Source organism: Erithacus rubecula (genome assembly GCF_903797595.1).
Source record: "Erithacus rubecula genome assembly, chromosome: 19".
In the NCBI taxonomy this organism is placed as follows: Eukaryota; Metazoa; Chordata; class Aves; order Passeriformes; family Muscicapidae; genus Erithacus; species Erithacus rubecula.
The window spans coordinates 8,491,683-8,510,882 of NC_136671.1; the positions used below are offsets into that span (position 1 = coordinate 8,491,683).

General features: G+C 49.0%; 1 protein-coding gene across 1 annotated transcript in view; it reads left to right on the forward strand.

Annotated features, from left to right (window-relative positions):
* Positions 1–17,043, forward strand: part of TTC28 (tetratricopeptide repeat domain 28) — a 108,783-nt gene extending 91,740 nt beyond the window's left edge. The window contains 9 exon segments of the mRNA XM_079322880.1: positions 979–1,123; positions 2,017–2,196; positions 3,255–3,975; positions 5,597–5,721; positions 6,756–6,987; positions 7,404–7,480; positions 10,350–10,479; positions 11,009–11,116; positions 11,573–17,043. Of these exon segments, the coding sequence (XP_079179006.1) occupies positions 979–1,123; positions 2,017–2,196; positions 3,255–3,975; positions 5,597–5,721; positions 6,756–6,987; positions 7,404–7,480; positions 10,350–10,479; positions 11,009–11,116; positions 11,573–13,194 (3,340 nt within the window). The 3' untranslated portion in view covers positions 13,195–17,043.
* The last annotated feature ends 2,157 nt before the right edge of the window (positions 17,044–19,200 follow it).

A 19,200-nucleotide genomic window follows, 5' to 3' on the forward strand; every position in this document is an offset into this window, starting at 1 on the left:
CAGCTCTAAGCAGCAGCAGGAGCAGCACACTCATTCTGTCACTGGAATCTCTGGGTTGGAGAGCGTGGGCAGTCAGACATCAGGCTTCTGTTGACATTCTGAGCTTATTCCCATGTGCCCATAAGATGGAAATTCCTTGTGGGTGGTAAGAGCATTTTTTTCTTCAGACAACTATAGGTTTTAGGCATGATGTGAACTGGGTCAGGAGGCTGGTTGCAGCAGCTGAGGAGAGAAACAGAGGGAAAAATGCAATTTCTGAGTCTGTGTGTTGGTATGTATCAGGCTGGGCTATGTCCCAGGCCTCCCTACCTTTCCTTTGAGGTCCACCTGCTAAAATATTTTGGAAAGTTAACCTTTCCATGTGAAGTAGTTGTTCATGGCCCCAAGCCAAGGATAATGTTTCTGGGGAGCACAGCTGCTGGACTAGTGAGCCCAGAATGGGGCAACTTCATTTCCTCAGCAGGGCAAACAGTTGTGGCTGATGCCAGGAGATCACGTGCACAGCTCTGTGGGAATATCAGAAATATCAGAATGGGCACCAGGTGTTGCACAGCAGAGGCAGAAGTGCAGAATCTTGATGTCTCATGGTTTTCCTGTTGTCACATTTGCTCTGGTATCATACTAGGTCAGCTGGTGCACAACCCAAGTGCAAATCCTCCTGTGGCTGTGGTCAGTGCTCAGTGGGTCTCATGCCTGCCTGCACTCAGCTGCTACCCATAGGTGTGCAGGAGCAACTGGGAACAGCCCTTCAGCCCTTCACACCTTCTCAGTGTGTAGAGAAACTCCATAGCAGTGGCATATGCTGTGTGCAGTGATTCATCCTGCCATTAGTGTCACTGTTCACTGAGGAGTGAAGCTGAATGGGAGGTTGAAGTCCTCCCATGAAGGATCTTACAGAGGCCTGGCTCGTGTCACTGTTGGAGGTCAGGGCAGCCACAGGGCAGCTCAGGTAACCTCTCCCTTGGCTTTTGCCCACAGGAGCTGCCAGAGCATGACCAGCCTGTTCAGCAGTACCATGTCTCCTGTTAAGGATGGAACATCATCACTTCCAAGGAGGCAGACTTCTTTCTCCAAGCCCCCACTCCGTGCTCTCTATGACTTGCTGATAGGACCCATGGAAGGAGTAAGCCTTTGGCACAGACACTTACCAAAACCCTCTCAGGGTGGGAAAGCACAAACAGGCAGCTTGGGGCTGGTTTCTGAAGTGTTGATTTCCACACAACAGTCTGGGTTGGAGGGGGACTTAATGACCATCTAGAGTTGAGAATCTAGAGACAAGGCTCTAGTCCCGCATACTTCTTCTTTTTTTTTTTTTTTTTTTTTGTGAGCTGCCAGTGTTTAAGCTGGAGCAAATCTCAATACTTTGAAGTTACTCTTTCCTGGAGTCAAAGCTAATTATTTTAATTATACACTAGATGAGTAAATTTCCACAGTTATATGGGACCAGGAGCAGTTGCCATATTTTGTGCCCAGCTGCACGTTCCCTGTTGCCTAATCTCTCTGCTCCACTTCTCCATCCATAAGATGCTTTCTGGTTAGATCTTTTGGTGACTCTGGGTTGAAGACTGTGTCAAGTATCTGAAGTGCAGGTCATGGACACAATCTGTTGGCTCTTAGAGGAAATGGCTATTTAGAAATTCAGTATCAGAAAGAATATTCTCTGACACAGGATAAAGTGATGACAATGCTGACAAGGTGTAGATGGTTGGGGTTTGCCAAGGTTTCAGGCTGGAGCAGAAGGAGCTGCAGTACCAGCGTGAGGCTGAGGCCAGGATGACCCAGAGTGGACAGGTCAGTGCCCTCAGTGCTCACTTGTCCCAGTGGAAGTGGCTGTGCACAGGTGAGCAGCAGTCCAGCTGCACAGGACACATTCTCATCTGTCACACAGAGCACAGTTGTGATGTGGGTGTTCCCAAACCCAACACGGGTCAAATTAGAGCCTGATGCTTGGGAAGTGCAGGCAGGGACATGAGTGGAGTGAAAGGGCCATAATAATCCTCTATCCTCTCTTTGCAGGGATTGATGCATTCCAGTGGGCCTGTTGGGCGCCACCGCCAGCTGGTGCTGGTTCTGGAGGGAGAGCTGTACCTCATTCCCTTTGCTCTGCTCAAGGGCAGCTCCTCCAACGAGTACCTGTACGAGCGCTTCAGCCTCATCGCCGTGCCGTCCATCCAGTCACTGAGCCCCAGCTCCAAGGTCTGACCCTGCTCATGGAGCCTCTCCCCCAGAGCCTCTCCTGTGGGTGCAGGGCCTCTACATGCTCAGAAAGCAGCAGCTGTCCTGCTGTGCCAGGCACGAGAACAGAAACCACAAACAGGCCACCCTGGCTCTGAGCAGCGTGCTGAGCACCACAGCTCTGGAGTAGGTTCTGATGTAGTTCCTGCAGCACAAAATCACAGCCCCAGGCATGCCAGGAAGGACAAGGGGATTGGATCATTTGGATATCCTCCTCTAAAGGATTGCATGTGCTGGGTGTGGAACTACATGGCAGACTACAGAGATGTAGGTGTCTGTGATCTGTGCTGAGCTTCCTTGCCAAGCTGACTGTCCTGTCACATTGCTGGTATGTTCACCTCCATTTTAGCATTCTGACTGGGAAAGGCCATGAATGTCTCAGGACACCAAAGCTATGAGGGAAAGCATATCCCACTGGTGAATCCTGCAGAAGCATCTTCATGCTGAGGTTTGGCAGCAGCATTTCTAATGCCCAGGTCTCTGGGAGAATGCACCAAGTCACATTTGCTCTTGCTGAGCAGTGTTTGTGGCACATCTTGGTTTGCCCTGGGTTAAGCACACTCAGTGGAACAACAAAAGGGTCTGAATCTTGTCAGCATTACTGGTGTTCCATTCAGTATCAGCTGCATGCAGCACCTGCTGCTGACACTGATCTTGGAAATACAGCTTGAGGAGCCACTTAGTGAGTGATTGCAGGTAGTGTTCCAGTGATGTGAGAACCTGGATTCTTTATATTTTTTGCTCTGCAGCAGCCCTCAAAGGGTCCTGGGCTATCTGTTGCTTTCTGCTCTTAATCTTTTGTTCACCCAAGATCTGGGGATAGAAGTCTTGACCAGACTCAAGTACTGTTTGAGGTGTTCCTTGGAATAGTTAAACAGAGAAAACTAAAGAAATGCAGTCTTCCTGTCATTATGACAAGCAGACTTATGTTTAGAACCAAAGTGACAGGATATTTTATGACCAGCACCATAAAAACCAGATCTTTGAATGGCATTTTCTCTTTCTCTTTCTTTGTGTAGTCCCATGTGAGGAAGAATACTCCTGCTTACTCCAGTTCTACCTCAATGGCAGCTGTGATAGGAAATCCCAAGCTCCCTTCAGCAGTTATGGACAGGTGGCTGTGGGGACCTATGCCCTCTGCAGAAGAGGAAGCATACATGGTGTCTGAGTTACTTGGCTGCCAGCCCTTAGTTGGCAGCTCATCAACAAAAGAGAGAGTCATGAGTGCCCTCACTCAGGCAGAATGTGTCCATTTTGCAACCCACGTCTCCTGGAAATTGGCTGCTTTGGTCCTGACACCCAACACTGACAGCAACCCAGCCAGCAGCAAGAGTTCTTTTGGGAACCCCTACACAATCCCAGAGTCTCTTAGGATGCAGGATGATGCCAGTGATGTGGAGAGCATCTCAGACTGCCCTCCTCTCCAGGAGTTCCTGCTTACAGCAGCTGATGTGCTGGATCTGCGTCTTCCTGTCAAGCTGGTGGTTCTTGGCTCTTACCAAGAGTCCAACAGCAAAGTCACTTCTGATGGAGTCATTGGCTTGACAAGAGCATTCCTGGCTGCTGGGGCTCAATGTGTCCTTGTCTCACTCTGGCCTATTCCTGTGGCTGCTTCCAAAATGTTTGTGCACGCCTTCTATTCCTCTCTGTTAAACGGGATGAAAGCCAGCGCAGCCCTCGGAGAAGCAATGAAAACTGTGCAGAGCAGCAAGCAGTTCTCCCATCCAGCCAACTGGGCAGGTAGGAAGAGTCTTCTGGACAAATCAGGGGTTTCTAGGGAGCTACCAGACTATATGAGCTAAGAAGGTAATTGGGAGCAGTGTGTGCCCTGTGCTTTCCCAGAATTCAGCCCCTGTGTCTCAGCCCCTGATTCAGCTGAGTCTGGCTGAATGTCAGTGTCACAGGACTCATCAACATTTCACTGAGCACAGTAGGTGGGTGTGGATTGGGTATAATTAGAAGCAGTTGTGAGGTGAAGTGGGTTTCATGACTGGAAAGAAAGAAAAGTGCAGTACAGCAACTCATTCTCTGTTTGAAATCTCCAGGCTCATGCTTCCTGTGTCTGTGGGATAGAATCAGTTGCAGCACACAGACATTCTAATGGAAAATTTAGTGACACTTCAACAGGAGCAGAGGAAGTGCTCGTAGAAGCAGCAGCAGCAAGGAGCTGTGATTTCTGTGACATAAACCTTGTAGAGCTTATTCCTTTGGTCCTTTTAGGAGAAAGGTTTCCCTTGCTTCCACTGGGAATGTCTCAGCAGTGTCAGCTCCTTGTGCAATGCTGGTGCTTGCTCTCTCTCAATTAAATCTGTACTTTGAGATTTGGAATGACAAAGTCTTGGAGTTCAGCAGTGCTGTGACAGGAATATGTACAGATAACCTAATTTTTCTTCCTGGCATGAGGCCTGGTTTTTGAAAGCTGCAGGCATTCCCCAAATTGATTTTTGCACAGGCAGCAGAACCATGTTATTTAGCACAGGAAACTGTGGTGAATATGGCTCTGGTGTGAACTGCACATGGCTGGAGGAGTGTGAGCTTGTTAAAATGAGTCAGGCTGACAATGATTTCAGGCATGTTGAGTCCAGCATTAGGGTGTGGTTCAGGTAGTACCAGCTGTGAGCTGAGTTCAGGTTATGGTCCACAGTTCAGCTGGGATTTTATTTTCCTTCCAAGGTTTTTCTGTTTCAAAAGAAAAGAGCACTAAAATGCCTCAAAAGTGACCACTCTAGGCAGAAAAGGATGAGTGTGGGCACAGTGCATGGCATTGTCAGCAATCAGAGGCTTTCTGAGTACTGCCCCTTCCATGGCACTGTGCAAGTTCATCACACACAGTCCCTGACTTCCACTGCTGACCCTTGGCACTGAGTCTTGGACACAGCACCAGAGCCAGGAGCAGCTGCATCCTCACTGCATGAATGAGAGGGGAAATGCAGAGCTCTGTGCTCTACTCTGAGGAGTCTGGCATTGAGCCAGGACAGGTTTCTGACCAGGACAGTGAAAACTTTTCATGTTCACAGGTCTGTTCTACCACCACTGTTGGTATGTGTTGATTTCTGTGGCTGTAGAGGGGACCTGGATCATGCCTGGACAGGTTTAGCTGCAATCCAGTGGTTTTCTATGTGCTTGAACAGGAAGATGCTATTGGTTTAATAGCAGGGGACAGTAAGAAGTATCTAGAAACTTTCTGGAAGTTCAGTCTGCACATCTGGGCTGGGAATGGGCAGAAGCTCTGGGAGAAGAATGTCCCTGTGCAGGGTACAGTGAACCATCATTCTCTAGTCTGAGGGCAGAAGACATCTCTGGTTTGAACATTTTTCCATAACAACAGGAGATTGATTGTCTCTCATTCTGAATCCTGCAGGCTTCATGCTTATTGGGAGTGATATGAAGCTGAACAGCCCTTCTTCACTGGTAGGACAGGCCCTGACTGAGATCCTGCAGCACCCTGAAAGGGCCCGGGATGCTCTGCGTGTCCTCCTCCATCTGGTAAGGGAAAGGAAATGCTGTCACAGCCATGAGTGGCACCACAGCCCATCTGGTCCTGAGACACCCTCACCTGGAGTGGAACCATGAGTGGAACAGCAGCCACTCCCACTTGAAAAAAAAAAAAAAATATATACACCTTCATCCCCCCTCCCCTGCCATGACCTATCCTCTTGCAAAACTCTGGGTCAGTGTGGAAAGACTTGGACACCTAAGGAAGTGTTCAGTGCAAAAACAGGCAGAGTAAGCAAAATCTTAGATTGTATTGTGACAGAATCCTCCCCAGATCCATCTGGTTTGCATTAGCTGTTGAATTGGGTTTCTGCTTAAGGGGTAAGCATCGGGATTAATTGTTTATACAGGGAAATAGCTATGAACATGGCAGTCATGGAAACACAGAGCACAGTCACTGCTGTCTCTGTGTATTTGGAAGATAAGAGGCCCTTCTGTCCCCATCTGTGCCACCAGTCTGTCCTGGGGAACAGTGGGACTGGAGCCAACTGCCAGGTGGCTGCAATGATCACTCATGACTTCTAATACTTTTCTTCCCAATATATCATCTGTGGTCTCACAGGAGTGTGAAGTATCCATAGAGTGATGGAAACCTGTGAATGTTGCTGGTCTTCCCAGTTGCTGGGGTTTGTGGACACTCATCTCTCTTTCCTGTTTGCCATGTGGCTGCAGGCTCTTTGTCTGGTAATAAGCAGTTTGGAACCCCAAGGTGAGTCATCTTTTGGGGAGAATTGCAGCTGCCAGGCTTACAGGAAGCTATCCCAAACAAACTGCTACTTCATTTTCTGTGGCATTATTGTTCCCAGCATCCCAGTGAAAATTGACACTCATCACTGTGATGTTACAGCTGTGAATGATGAGTTACTGGAGCTTCTCTTTTCTAGGCACTAATGTCTTCTTGTGTGAGCAGGCCAGGATCAGTCGTGGATTTGCTGGCTCCCAGCCTGCTGTTCCAGTCTCTCCTGTGTGTAAAAGAGTCAGTCAGTAACAGTATTTTGTACAATAAGTGTATCACTTCCCCCCAGGTGGAGAAATCATTGCAGCGGATCCAGAACGGGCAGCACAACTCCATGTACACCTCCCAGCAGAGTGTGGAGAATAAAGTTGGTGGCATTCCAGGCTGGCAGGCACTGCTGACAGCAGTGGGATTTCGGTTGGACCCTCCAGCCAGTGGCCTCCCAGCAGCAGTGTTCTTCCCAACCTCGGACCCTGGGGACCGGCTGCAGCAGTGCAGCACCACCATCCAGTCCCTGCTAGGTGAGAGGAGGCACCTCTGGGCCCTGACCAGGCAGACATCAGCCTTTCACACCTTTCTGTGATGTCAGCATGTGAAAAGGGATGTTTCACATCGATTAAATCAATGTGTTGGACTGGGAAGAAGTTCTATAAGTAAATGTTAACTGAACATTTTGTCACAGATGAGAATCATTTGCTGCTGGGTCGAGTAAGCTTGATGTGACTGTTCCTCTCTCCCAGCTCTCAGTCAGGAAACCTGTCATCAGATGCAAAGTGGGAAGGCCTTTTGCTTTCTGGAAATTGCTGCTGCTTCCAGAGCTGTCCAGTGATGTGTTGGGAGAGGTTTTAGGAATTAGCCAAGTGTGTATTCTGTTCAGGCTTGTTGCATTTCTTGCAGTCAAGAAACAGATACAGATGTTTCTGCTGATGTTTTTCAGGTTTGCCTAACCCTGCACTTCAGGCACTTTGTAAACTTATCACAGCTTCAGAAACAGGAGAGCAGCTTATCAACAGGGTGAGTTGAGAGGTTTTCCTCCAGTACCTAGTTCCAAATGGCTCTTTCCAGGTCAGTAAATTCAGAAATATGCAGAATGGTTGATGCCCTGGTTTACCAACCCAGAGCTTGCTAGGAGACTTGAGGATTGAATTCTAAACTTGCCTGTTTGTGTGAATGAAATTGGGTGTCCAGAAGGAAAATGTGCAGGTGGGTTACTGGGCTGCATGGCCCTGGGACTCCCTGTTCAGTGACAAGTGAAATGGTCCCAACAGCAGTGTGGGGGAACTGACTAACAGACCCCTGATTGCTGTTTGGCCATCCTGCCTGGGCCCATGTTGGCTGCTCATTGCCCACTGCATTTACTGAAGTTCCCAAGGTATGGTTGGCTTTGAACAGGGCAAGGTCTGTCAGAAAACTCACTGAGCCTGTGCTGCTCCTGTGTGTGCTCACTGCTCCACAGAGAGGATTTCTGGGCTTTAGGAGAAGGGCAGTGCTACCTGTGGTGATGGGACTTCTCCCTGCTCCCCTCAACCTCCTTCACACTCTTCCCTCTCCCTCTCTGGAGCATGCCTAGCCCAACCTGACCTTTCTCTGTGCCACCAGCCTGGCTGCTTTCCATTCCATGGCTCTTACTGTCCTGAGTGTTCCTGGAATGAGGCTTCTCTTTGTCATTTGCCTGCTTTAGTACATGGACACACTCACACAGGGAATGGGCCTGTATCTCACTGTCTTTCCCCTTTCCCATGCAGAAGCATTCCAGGCAATGCTGTGGTGAGGAACTGGGATTGGTTCTGTGTGGGGTTGGGCTGCCCTTCCTTTGGGCACATGGAGTCTGCAGGAAAAGCCAGAGAAGAGCCCCAGCTTCTCTGTTATCTGCTGAGTGGCTCTGGCAGCCCACTAGGATGAGTCTGCTCCAAGGAAAGGGCTCCTGTTAGGATCCTGTTAGGATCTGCAGCAGAGCTTGAGATGTTCCAGTGCCCTTGGTGACCAGTGTCCTTGCTTGTGTTTGCCTCTTGCCTTGGCTCTCATCAATGCCTGAGAAGTGTGTGGTTAACTTCAGGGTTATCTCCCTCATGGCCACCCAAGGGAGGCCAGGTCTGAGGGGTGTGAGGACAGGACACCATTCCCATGGCTGGAAATGCCTTACAGTGCTAATGAGGTGGCTTCATGATTGCTGCCCTGCCTCAGATAATGAAATTACCCAAGGAAAAACATTCAGCTGGTTGTGCACAAGGAACAAAAAACACACTCACCCTTTCCTCACTGCCCTACGAAGTAAATACTGACAGGGATATTGCAAATTTTCTTCCATAGCCCAGACCCCTGTCAGAATTCCCTTTTGCATCAGTCTATCCTGTTTCATGTTGGTTTTCAACAGCTCTCCCCTCCATTGTGGTTATTGCTTTTTTCCTCTCTTGCCTCTTGGCAGTTCATGGTGTGAGCAGCTGGAGCTCTGCCTGTCCCAGAGGAAAGCAGACTTTGTTCCAGACAGAAGCAGGATGTCAGACATTTGAGTCAGTGGGTGCTGCTGGTTGGTTTTCCTGAGTGGGTGACTGGCATCACAGGGGAGTGGGTGCTCTTGGCATTAGTGAAGCAGCAAGGGGAGAGCCTGAGCACTGGGTAGAAAAGGTTTGAGTGCAAAAGAGAAGGCAGGAGCCACAAAAGAGAGAACTTCAGACAACTGCATGTGCAAGGAAAAGTTAGGGGTTTCTGAGTGCACTGAGTGCCAGTACTGTGTCCCAGAGGAAACAAGAGAAGGGCTGTTTTACGTTCAGCCTCCTGCCAGAGTGTGGGTTGGCCTGAGTGTCTGCCTGCTAAGTGTCTGAGCTGTCATGAGCTGGACACTCCCAGATTCCAGCTGCCTGTTCCCATGCTGTTGGATTCACAGCTCAGGCCATTCCCATTCTTTCTCTGGACAGAGCATCTTGCAGTCAGGGTGCAGGCTCACATATGGCTGTGTCCCTGCAGAGTTCCTCAGCACAGGCACTTTGTAGCACAGAGTAACCCATGTTCTTTTCTCCTCTTTTCCTTTCTTGTTGCCTGCTGCCCGAAGGCTGTTAGAAGTGTGGTGGCAATGGTGAGTATGATGTGCATGGGGGTGACACTGCTGTGCAGGGTGAAGTGCTGGGCTCACTGCAGACCCATGCCCTGTGCTGCAACGTGTCTGCTCCCCCTCTCAGGCCTGGGATTTGCTCCACAGAGCTACTGTGGAAAAAGGCCTGTGTAAGCTTTTGTGGGTTGTGAGAGATGGGTGGTCCTGAGGTTAGCTGCTCCCTGATTAATGGCTTTCCATCCTTGCTGCCCTGGCTGTGTTGTGTTGGTGAATTACACGGGATCCTGGCATCTTAATTTGTGTCAGATCTTCATAAACACATTTTCTCTCTAGCTTGCTACTCCTGTCCCTTGGGCACAGTTGAGAAACTTCTTGCCTGGAGGCCATGGAGATATTAGGAAAGTCTTCCATGCTTTCATATGAGTTGTTCTGCCCAGTTAATGAGTTTCTTAGGATTTGCATAAGGAGTATGGCTCAGTCATGGAATGGGCTTTAGTGTATTTCTGTGAGCAGCCCCAGAGTATCTCTTTCCTTTTCTTTCCCTTCACTGATGCTCCTGCTGTGCTTCCTTCTTGCTCAGTTTCCACTGGCCACCCCCCAGCCCTCACCCCTGGTCTGTCCCTGCCTTTGCTGCTGTTCAAGTCTGTCTGATGTTGCTGTCCCTGAATTCTCCTTCCCAGACCTTCCCATCTCACTGCTCTTTTCAGGAGCAGCAGCTGAACTGAGTGTCCAGGGAAAGGGTGTGCAGGGAAAGGGCATTGCCTTATCTGTGCTGTAAGAGAAGCAGTGCTGTGACTTGTAAGGAATTGCTAATGTCTGTATTGCTGTCCTCAGCTGCATCAAGTCCTGGTTCAACTTCAGGCAGGCGAGAAGGAGCAAGATTTTCCCTCTGCACCAATCCAGGTCTCCATCAGTGTCCAGCTCTGGAGGCTGCCTGGCTGTCATGAGTTTCTGGCAGCTCTAGGTAGGAAAACACTTCTTTCTGTTGTCTCTCTAAACCTACTGCTGGTGTCTGATGTGGGGGCTTGAAGCACTGATAAGACTCACAGCTTCACATTTGTCTGCCTCCTGCAGCCCAGCCTGCATTTGCCAAATTCCAAGGTCTGTGCTCTTCAGCTCCATTTCTCTGAGAAAACCTGGAATTAATAGTAAATGGTCTGGCATGCAGGATACTGTTCCCTGAGATGTGTTTGGTATATAATTTCCTAACAACTCCAAATAATTTGCAACTACAGAAGTGTTGACAGGAGTTACTTGTTAACGAGTGTGTGTGTTCCCAGTCCAGAGCCACAAAGCTCCCAACACCTGGAGAAGGTGTGCTAAACAGTAATCAATAACAGACAACAAACTGCACAGGAGAGGTGAAGTCATCCTTCCAAGGCTGCAGGCTGCCATACCTCTCTGTTCTGTCTGTGTTATAAATGAGATTACTCTTATTTGAGACAGGGGGTCTTTCTGTGAGCTGTAATTTTTTGTTCCATGTCCCACTACAGGTTTTGACCTTTGTGAAGTTGGCCAAGAGGAGGTCATTCTGAAAACTGGGAAACAAGCTACCAGGAGGACCATGCACTTTGCTCTACAATCCTTGCTGGCACTTTTTGGTAAAGCTGCTCAGTGTGTTTTTGCTCTTGTGTCATCTGATGATTTGATCAGAATGGCTTCTGCTGAAATCTCACACTCTCATCCTTGCAGATGTCACACTTGTGTCACACAGACCAAATGTGACACAGAGACTGGAGTAAATGTTATTTTTGTATGGGAAAAACTTGTCTGAGCAGAAGCTGGAGAAACAGTTCAGTGACTGCAGGACATATAACTCATTCTTTGTTTTGAGATATAACTACAATAAACTGACAACTTCCATCTAGGATACCTGGACAGAGGTTCTTGTCTGTGCTGTGCACTTCTTTTTCCTTACCTGAGTAGTACCTGGTTCTTCTGAGGCAGTATAAAGCCTGAGGACATATTTTGTAGCATTTTCTCTTAATTTTGATAGCATGTTTCCTGGTGTTATTTCATTTTATGTAGGCACATACCTTTGTCTTTTCTTTTTTTAGATTCTACAGAGCTGCCCAAGCGCCTTAGCCTGGACAGTTCCTCGTCACTGGAGTCACTGGCTTCTGCTCAGTCTGTTTCCAACCCTGTACCCCAGTATCAGAACCCTCCATTCTCTCCTACCTGTCCAGACAGCATTGCCTCAGATGCCATTTCTGTGTACAGCCTGAGCTCCATTGCTTCTTCCATGAGCTTTGTTTCCAAGCCAGAGAACATGCTGGATGGGGCAGGACACAGAGGACGGCAGGATTATGAGAGGCCCAAGAATATCTATCCACACAGATCTGCAGCTCAGAGCCAGCTGTCCCCACAGGCCACTGCAGCCAGCAAAGATGAGGAAGAGTATGAAGGTTTCTCTATAATCAGCAATGAGCCTTTGGCCAGTTACCAAGAAAACACAAAACCAAGATTTTCCCCTGATCACAAACAGCCCAAAACTAGTCAGAACGGAGGCATTAAAGTGTCCATCAACTCCAAAGGGAGCATAAGTACTCCAAATTCTCCTGTTAAAATGACTCTCATCCCCAGCCCTAACTCACCTTTCCAAAAAGTTGGGAAACTTGCAAGTTCTGATACTGGGGAATCTGACCAGTCTAGCACTGAGACCGACAGCACCGTCAAATCCCAGGAGGACAGTAACCCAAAGCTTGATCCACAAGAGTTGGCCCAAAAAATTCTGGAGGAAACTCAGAGTCACCTGATTGCTGTGGAACGTCTTCAGAGGAGCAGCAGCCAGGTGAGCAAGAGCACGAGCTCCGACGATGGGGCTGCCAGCCCGGCCGGCGTCTCCGCCTTCCGCTCCTCCGAGACCAGCGCCTTCAGCCGCCCGCTCTGCTCCGCCCAGAGGGGCCAGCCCTCCCCTCTGGCAATCAAACCAAAGCCTCCAACCAGGAGTTCATCCCTTCAGAAGGTGAGCTCTGGCTACAACAGCCCCACAGCGTCGGAGATGTCCAACAGAGAAGGCACAGGGCAGTACAGCGGGCAGCCCTCTCCAGGTTGTGATTCACATGGTTCCCTTACTGAGCAGCCTCCCTTTAAACTCAAGTATCCCAGCTCTCCTTATAGTGCTCACATTTCTAAATCACCCAGAAATATCTCTCCGAGCTCAGGGCATCAGTCTCCTGGTGGCAGCACTCCATCTCCTGCTCTTTCTTATTCCTCAGCTGGTTCTGCTCGCTCAAGCCCAGCTGATGCCCCAGACATAGACAAATTAAAATTGGCTGCCATCGATGAAAAAGTGCAAGCAATTCACAACTTAAAGATGTTCTGGCAAAGCACTCCCCACCACTCCACTGGCCCAATAAAGATTCTCCGAGGAGCTCCTGGAACAATGACTTCTAAGAAAGATGTCCTCAGCTTGCTCAATTTATCACCACGGCACAGCAAAGAAGAAAGTGGAGAGAAGCTGGAACTGAAGGACCTGTCTGTTGGGCAACACCTTGCTGCTTCACCACAGAAGATCCCTCCAAATGGACACAGATGCCCTGAAACCACAAATGCTGTGACCTCAGCTCATTCCTCACCTGGCAACACTCTGGGAGCCGTGCGTCCCCTGAGGCTGCCAGCTGGGAACGGGTATAAATTTTTGTCACCAGGAAGATTTTTCCCTTCCTCCAAATGTTGAAGTGTCCTGAGTACCAGCTGATGACTTACAGTCTTGTTGAAGTATTTGCTTCTGCCCACTTGCCTTTACCAAAACAGAACCAGTAGCTAAGCAGCCGTGGTCCTTGCCCTCAGCTGGCAGTGCCCAGAGATGGGACAGGCTGGCCTGCTGTCACTGTGGGGGCACACGGCCTCACACACATGGGCTTTTGTTTCCCTTACCAGGACCTTGGCCAGACTCACCTGATAACAGGTTCTTTCTAGTATTCAGTATTTGCAGCAGCAGGTGCAAAGCATCTGGTTGTCTGTTCATTAAATACTGGCTTTTAGCCACCTCCTCATATTTCTTAACCAGAAGTTTTACAGCTGGCTTTTTCTACAGAAATTACACATATCAGGGCTTGGAGAGGAAAGGGAGAGGAGGCAGAACATTCCTGTGTACCACAAAGAACATAGGTACAAGTCTCTGCCTGGAGAAAGAGGAGCCATTTACTCGACTGCTTTCAGAGGCTGACAGAGGACAGGACCACATCCCTCTAGATACCTCTGCCAGGCTGGCCAAACCAGAAACTGCTGTCAGTAAAACTCCACAGCAGCAGGGTCTGGCAGTTCTGTTGCATCATTTAGAGACTGGTGAAACAAAGATGAGGAGAGAGGTGCCCCATTCTAAAATCTGCATCTCAGGTAACTTTTTTGGAGGGAAAGCCCTCAGATGAGGCTTTGCTGGTTGGTCTGCTCAAAGGAAATGTTTGGGGCCTAATAAACCACCAGGTGAGCCTGCAGGTGTGGTAGTGAGTGTGTGTTAGAGAGACAAATTCTGGTTTTATTGAGTGCTCTGGTCTCTGGCACACCATGTTGTGAAGGTGAACTTTTTGTTCTGGCAAGTTTTGGGCAGTATTTACATCTCTCTCTGCTCAGTGAGCACAGAAAAGGATTACAGATGCTGCGGCTCAGAACGTTATTTTGCAGTTCCACAGCAGGCAAGAATGTGACATCAGTGTGTGATTAAGACATCACCTGACCAAAAACATCCCTCCTTGATCCTGCTAAATCATTGCCAGGACTCAGAGCAGGCAGGTCTGAGAACCTTCTTCCTGCTGTGGAGGCAGGTTTCCTTTGGAGCAGGTGGGCCAGTGTAAGCAGCTGTTGGTGCAGCTGGAGCCAGAGGCGAGGCAGCAAGCAGAGGGGCTGGATGCAGAACCCCAGTGCCCTCTGACATGTGGAGGAAAGAGGACCAAAAGCACCCTCAGGGCAAAATGTAGTCAGCTTCCCTAGGCTAGGTGGGGTTTAGGAGTTAGGGGCAGGCTGGAGATGGTTTCTAAGTGGCTGTGGATGCAGTGAGATGATCAGGATCCCAGTGATCATTTACATGCACTGAAGCTGTGGGCATGCAGCAGCATTGGCCCCACCACGTGAGCTCAGATCCACACAAGGTATTCACAGGCTGTGAAGTCAGAGCACTGTATCACCAAGGTTTTTGGTGTCTATTCTGCACTCCCAGAATTGGCTGAGTGACTGAAGGCTAATCACTTCACCTCTCCGTGCCTCGTCTTCCCTTTCTATCTAAATGGGGATAGTAATACTTACCTACCTACCTCACAGAGGTGTAGTGAGGCTGAATTCATTAGGTCCCGAGTTTTAGCTGGATCTTAAGTCAACTTCCAGTCTTGCAGCTGAATGGAGAGTGCAGGCAGCTCTGTGGATGTACCAGGGCTATGTTGTTGATGCAGAGAGTTGTACTTAGCATGGCTGGATGCTCTTGTTGTAAACATGGATCTGATAATTTGTGATTTTCTTAGGGATCTTGGAGGAAAAGCATGATAGCAGGGCAGAGAATTCAGTTCTGATATGGAGACATGAAAATGCTTAGGCTCAGCTTACTCACAAGGCATAATCAGATTTGTGCTGTGAGAATATTCTGGAGTCTGCTGGTTTCGGGAGAACGTTTTCCTTTTTATCATTGCAAGAAATGAACACAAGCACTAAAGGCAAAGGATACTGGGCTGGGTTGTTACAGCCAGCTAACAAGGGAGGGGGGATCACCAAAGTTTTCAGTGCAGAGGGAAGGAATAGTTACCTACTCGTACACAATGTAGCAGAACAGTGAGTCAATCTGTTCAACTCATCATGATGCAAGTTACTTGTCTGTACATGACATCTTCCTGTGATGGTTTGGTGCTAAACATCACCTTCGTGTCATTTGGCAGGAAAAATTAGAATAGTGTGCCAATATAAGCCAGCACAGAGTCTGTCCCTTGTGGAGACAGTGGTGCTGTTGATCATGCCACTTGTTGTGGTCCCAGGACTGCTGAGAGACTTCGTGTGACCTGCTCTGTTTCTAACCAGCATCAACTTTTTGAAACGACATCCCAGGAACACCCAGGATGGAAGTGGGCAGCTTTTTGTTTATAGCAACAGCAAATACTCCCTGTAGTGCTGCATAACAAGCCAGAAATAAGCCTCTTCATTATAGTTTACTTCCATAACTAAAGGATCTTTTAACCTGTAGAAATTCTACGCTGCCATTTTGTTACAATCCATTTCTGTGCTCCAGCAGGTTTCATGCTGGCTTAAAGCTTTCAGACAGAGCTAAATCGGGGTGGGAGGTGTGGGGGAGTGATTCTTCTGTTGTTGTTTTTAAGGGGGGTGGGGAGCATTAGAAGCAGGGAAGGGTTTGGATGTAGAGAAAGTTCAGTATTTGGGGAATTTGATGTTGTATAAATATGGAAGGTGAGTGTCACTAGAACAAGTCTTTTGGGAATGAGGTCTCCGTTGACTTGGCACAGGTCACTTCCACTGGCTTGCCAGGAGCCATGAAATGCATGCTTACTCGTGGCTGGGAGACACTGCACACCTTGTCCCTCACTCCTCCACCTCCTGAATGACAAACAACCCCTTGGTGAGGAAAAAAAGAGTTTTATCAGGTTTGCCCAATAAGTGGATAAATTCAGGAAATGAAAATCACATGTTCTCCATTTGTTATTAGAATTCCTTCTGTGGGTTTAATGCATTTGTCGTTGTTGTATTTGTGCATGGTACAAGTGACAACACTGCGTAATACAGTGAGCAATAACAATTAGGTATTAACCACTTTCACATTAAACCTGCCACATGCAACTATTCCCCAAGGCCACAGAATGTTTTGATTTTGCCCTGTATGTTTTACTGTGTGAGATTTCAGATTTTTTTATTGACTGTCTTTAGCTACAACTGAATGGGAACAGTAAACAACCCCAGTGATCAAAATCTAGTTTAATTTGATTTTGTTGGTTAGCCTGTACCTCTGGCCTGATATTGGTTTTCCTTCTGTTTAATTATACCTTACTGAAACAAGGAAAAAGCATTGAGGGGGTGCTACACCCATGCATATCACTTTAGGCCATTTTTTCTTTCATTAGGGCAAGCTCGTTGTGTGAACATCTCTTCCAAGTTGCAGAACAGATGCAGGGGCACAGAGGTGCCTGTGAATCTGTTAGGAAGCACTGTTAGTTTCAGCTGGATGGTGATAATGGGTTTGAGCAGTTTTGGGTTCATTGCATTGCCATGCTGCCCAGCAGGGCTGCACATGTGTGTGGACACTTGTCCCCTGAGCTGCAGAAGAGTGCTGCAGTGACCCAGAGAGGATGGTCAGCAGAGGCTTCCCAGCAGCAGCCCTTCAGCACTCGCTCTCCCTATGTGCAGTGTTAGCCATCTCTGGCCTCTATGGACTTTCTTTGTAAATTAAAACTCTGTTTCCAGACAGCATTAAACTTTTTATATTATGAAATTTACCATGTAAAAAGATTTTCATATTTTTATTGAAATTGCTAAGGCATTTGGCCTTTTCTTCTTTGTGATTTCAGTGTCTATTAAAGCATGAGTTCTCTCAGTGCCTCAGTGTCTTGATCTGGAAGGATGTTAGGGAAGGGTGGCTCTTGGCTCCCCTTTTTGTGCAGTGCACTGTAGCTGTTACCAGTGCTCATTTGAAATGGCTTTTCCTTCTCCTGACAGCTTGTGGGAGTGCCAGTATTTCCTTGTGTCTCTTCTAGTCAGCAGCAGAAGGACTCACAGGGCTGGGAGGAGCTCAGAGCCTCAAGGGATGAGAGCCTCCCCATACTGCTGCCAGCTGGAACTTGATGAGTTAAATCCTCCTTCTGCCCCCATGTGAAAGGTGCCTTTGGAGACAGTGAAACCAAACCCACAAGGCTGTAGTGGGCTCTGAGAGCAGCCAGGGCCCACGGGCAGTGCTGCTCTGCACAGGGTGAGCCTCATGGAGCCCTGCAGCTCCTGGGGAAGCATTCCCTCCTCCAGTGGGGCTGTGCTGGAGCTGGGCTCAAGTGGTTTGTCTGTGCCAGCTCTGGGGTCAGCGGGATGTGGCTCCTTGTGTCACTGTTGTGTGTGGCTGGATGCAGCTGTAAACAGGGTTTGGGGACTGAGCAAACACCAGACAAATGTTGTCCATATGGGGAAGGAGCAGCAGCAGGGGCTGCACGCTGCCAGCGTTTTGAAAAACCAAATAAAGGAAAATCCTGAATGCTTGGGGAAACAGATTTACAACCCCCTCCAGCTGTGCCCCAGCGCAGCCCTGATCACTGCTGTGCCTTGTGGCCAGAGCCAGGGCACCCTGAGTCACCATTCAAGGACTTCCATGGAAATACGAGTCCATGGGAAGAGCCTGCCAAAGGTTTTCCTTGCAGCCATTTATGTGGGAGAAGAGTTTGGCAACGCTGAATTTTATTTGGATTTCTGTTCTTTGTGTAATTGCCTCCTTGATTCTGGCTGCTGGCAGAGGAAATGTGGGGCACAATGGACTTCTCCAGGCAGAGAGGGGCATGGGTCACCTCTGGGGAAAAGGATGAACCACTGGAACACAAGTGCAGCTTGTGGTTGCTTTTTTCCTTTCCAGTTTACCTGGTTTTACCTTTGTGTGTGCATTTCAAACAGAGGGAAAGCAAAAGTCTGCATGATGTGGGAAACATCTGGGGAAAAAAAAAATGAAAGCTAATGCTCAGGAACTAGAAAGCAAATCAGTCTATTTAGAATACATTATTTTAAGTAAATCCTGTAGTTTTCCCTGAATTACAATTTTTGAGAACCTCAAAGTGGAAGTATGTTTCCTGGCTGCTTTATTCTTAGGGCATTTTACCACAGGACAACTTCAATCATTATGTAAACCAGGATAAAGCCAAATTCAGCACACAGGACATGCTTTGGGTGGTCCCATCCCTCTGCCCCCAGCCAGGAGCTTCGGTAGAACTTGTCCCTGTCACTCTGCCCCAGCACCCCTGCGGAATTCCTCTCCTCCAGGAGCAGTGTTCAGGTTCCTCACAGCCTGGAAAGGCTTCACTTGGGGCTGATTCCAGCCTTCTTTCAATGTTCCTGAGCTTTTAGATTTGCAGACTCCTTTCATTTTGAGTTTTTGAATCCTCGCTGAAGGTCGAAGCCCCAGCCTGACTGAACCTTGTTAGGTTGTCAGGTCGTAATGAATCCCTGTCGTTCTTGTGACCGCGATGGAGGCTGAAAATGGTCTCACAAGAGGGCGGCATTGGCCGCGGAAACCGCGTCTGCCACGGCTCTGCTGTGCTTTCATTTGCGTGGCAATACAGGGGCACTCGAGTTAACTGGGATCCGCGGGTAAACGATTTTGCTTGAAACTGATTATAAAAGGGAATTTTAGCTTCCATCGTGTGACAGAGGCAGAGGAGGGGGCCGGCAGTGGCACAGCGCCCAGAGCGACAGTGCCAAGGCCGGCGGAGCCTCACACAGTGCCCGGTGAGACAGCGGAACCGGGCTCCCCGAAATTCATCAACAGCGGATGAGGGCACGGAGCGAGCAACCCGGGCTGTGCGCACCGGACCGTCCCCGCCCGCCGGGCAGAGCGGAGGGTCCGTCCCGCTGCCGTGCAGGGCTGCGCTCGGTGCCCGGAACCGCCGGAACCCCGCAGCTCCTCTCCAGCCCCGCTCCCCGTCGGGCCGCGCCCCTCGAGCCCCTCACGCCCCTCACCGGCCCCCCGCGTGCGGCGCCCGCCGATGACGTCACCCCGCCGGCA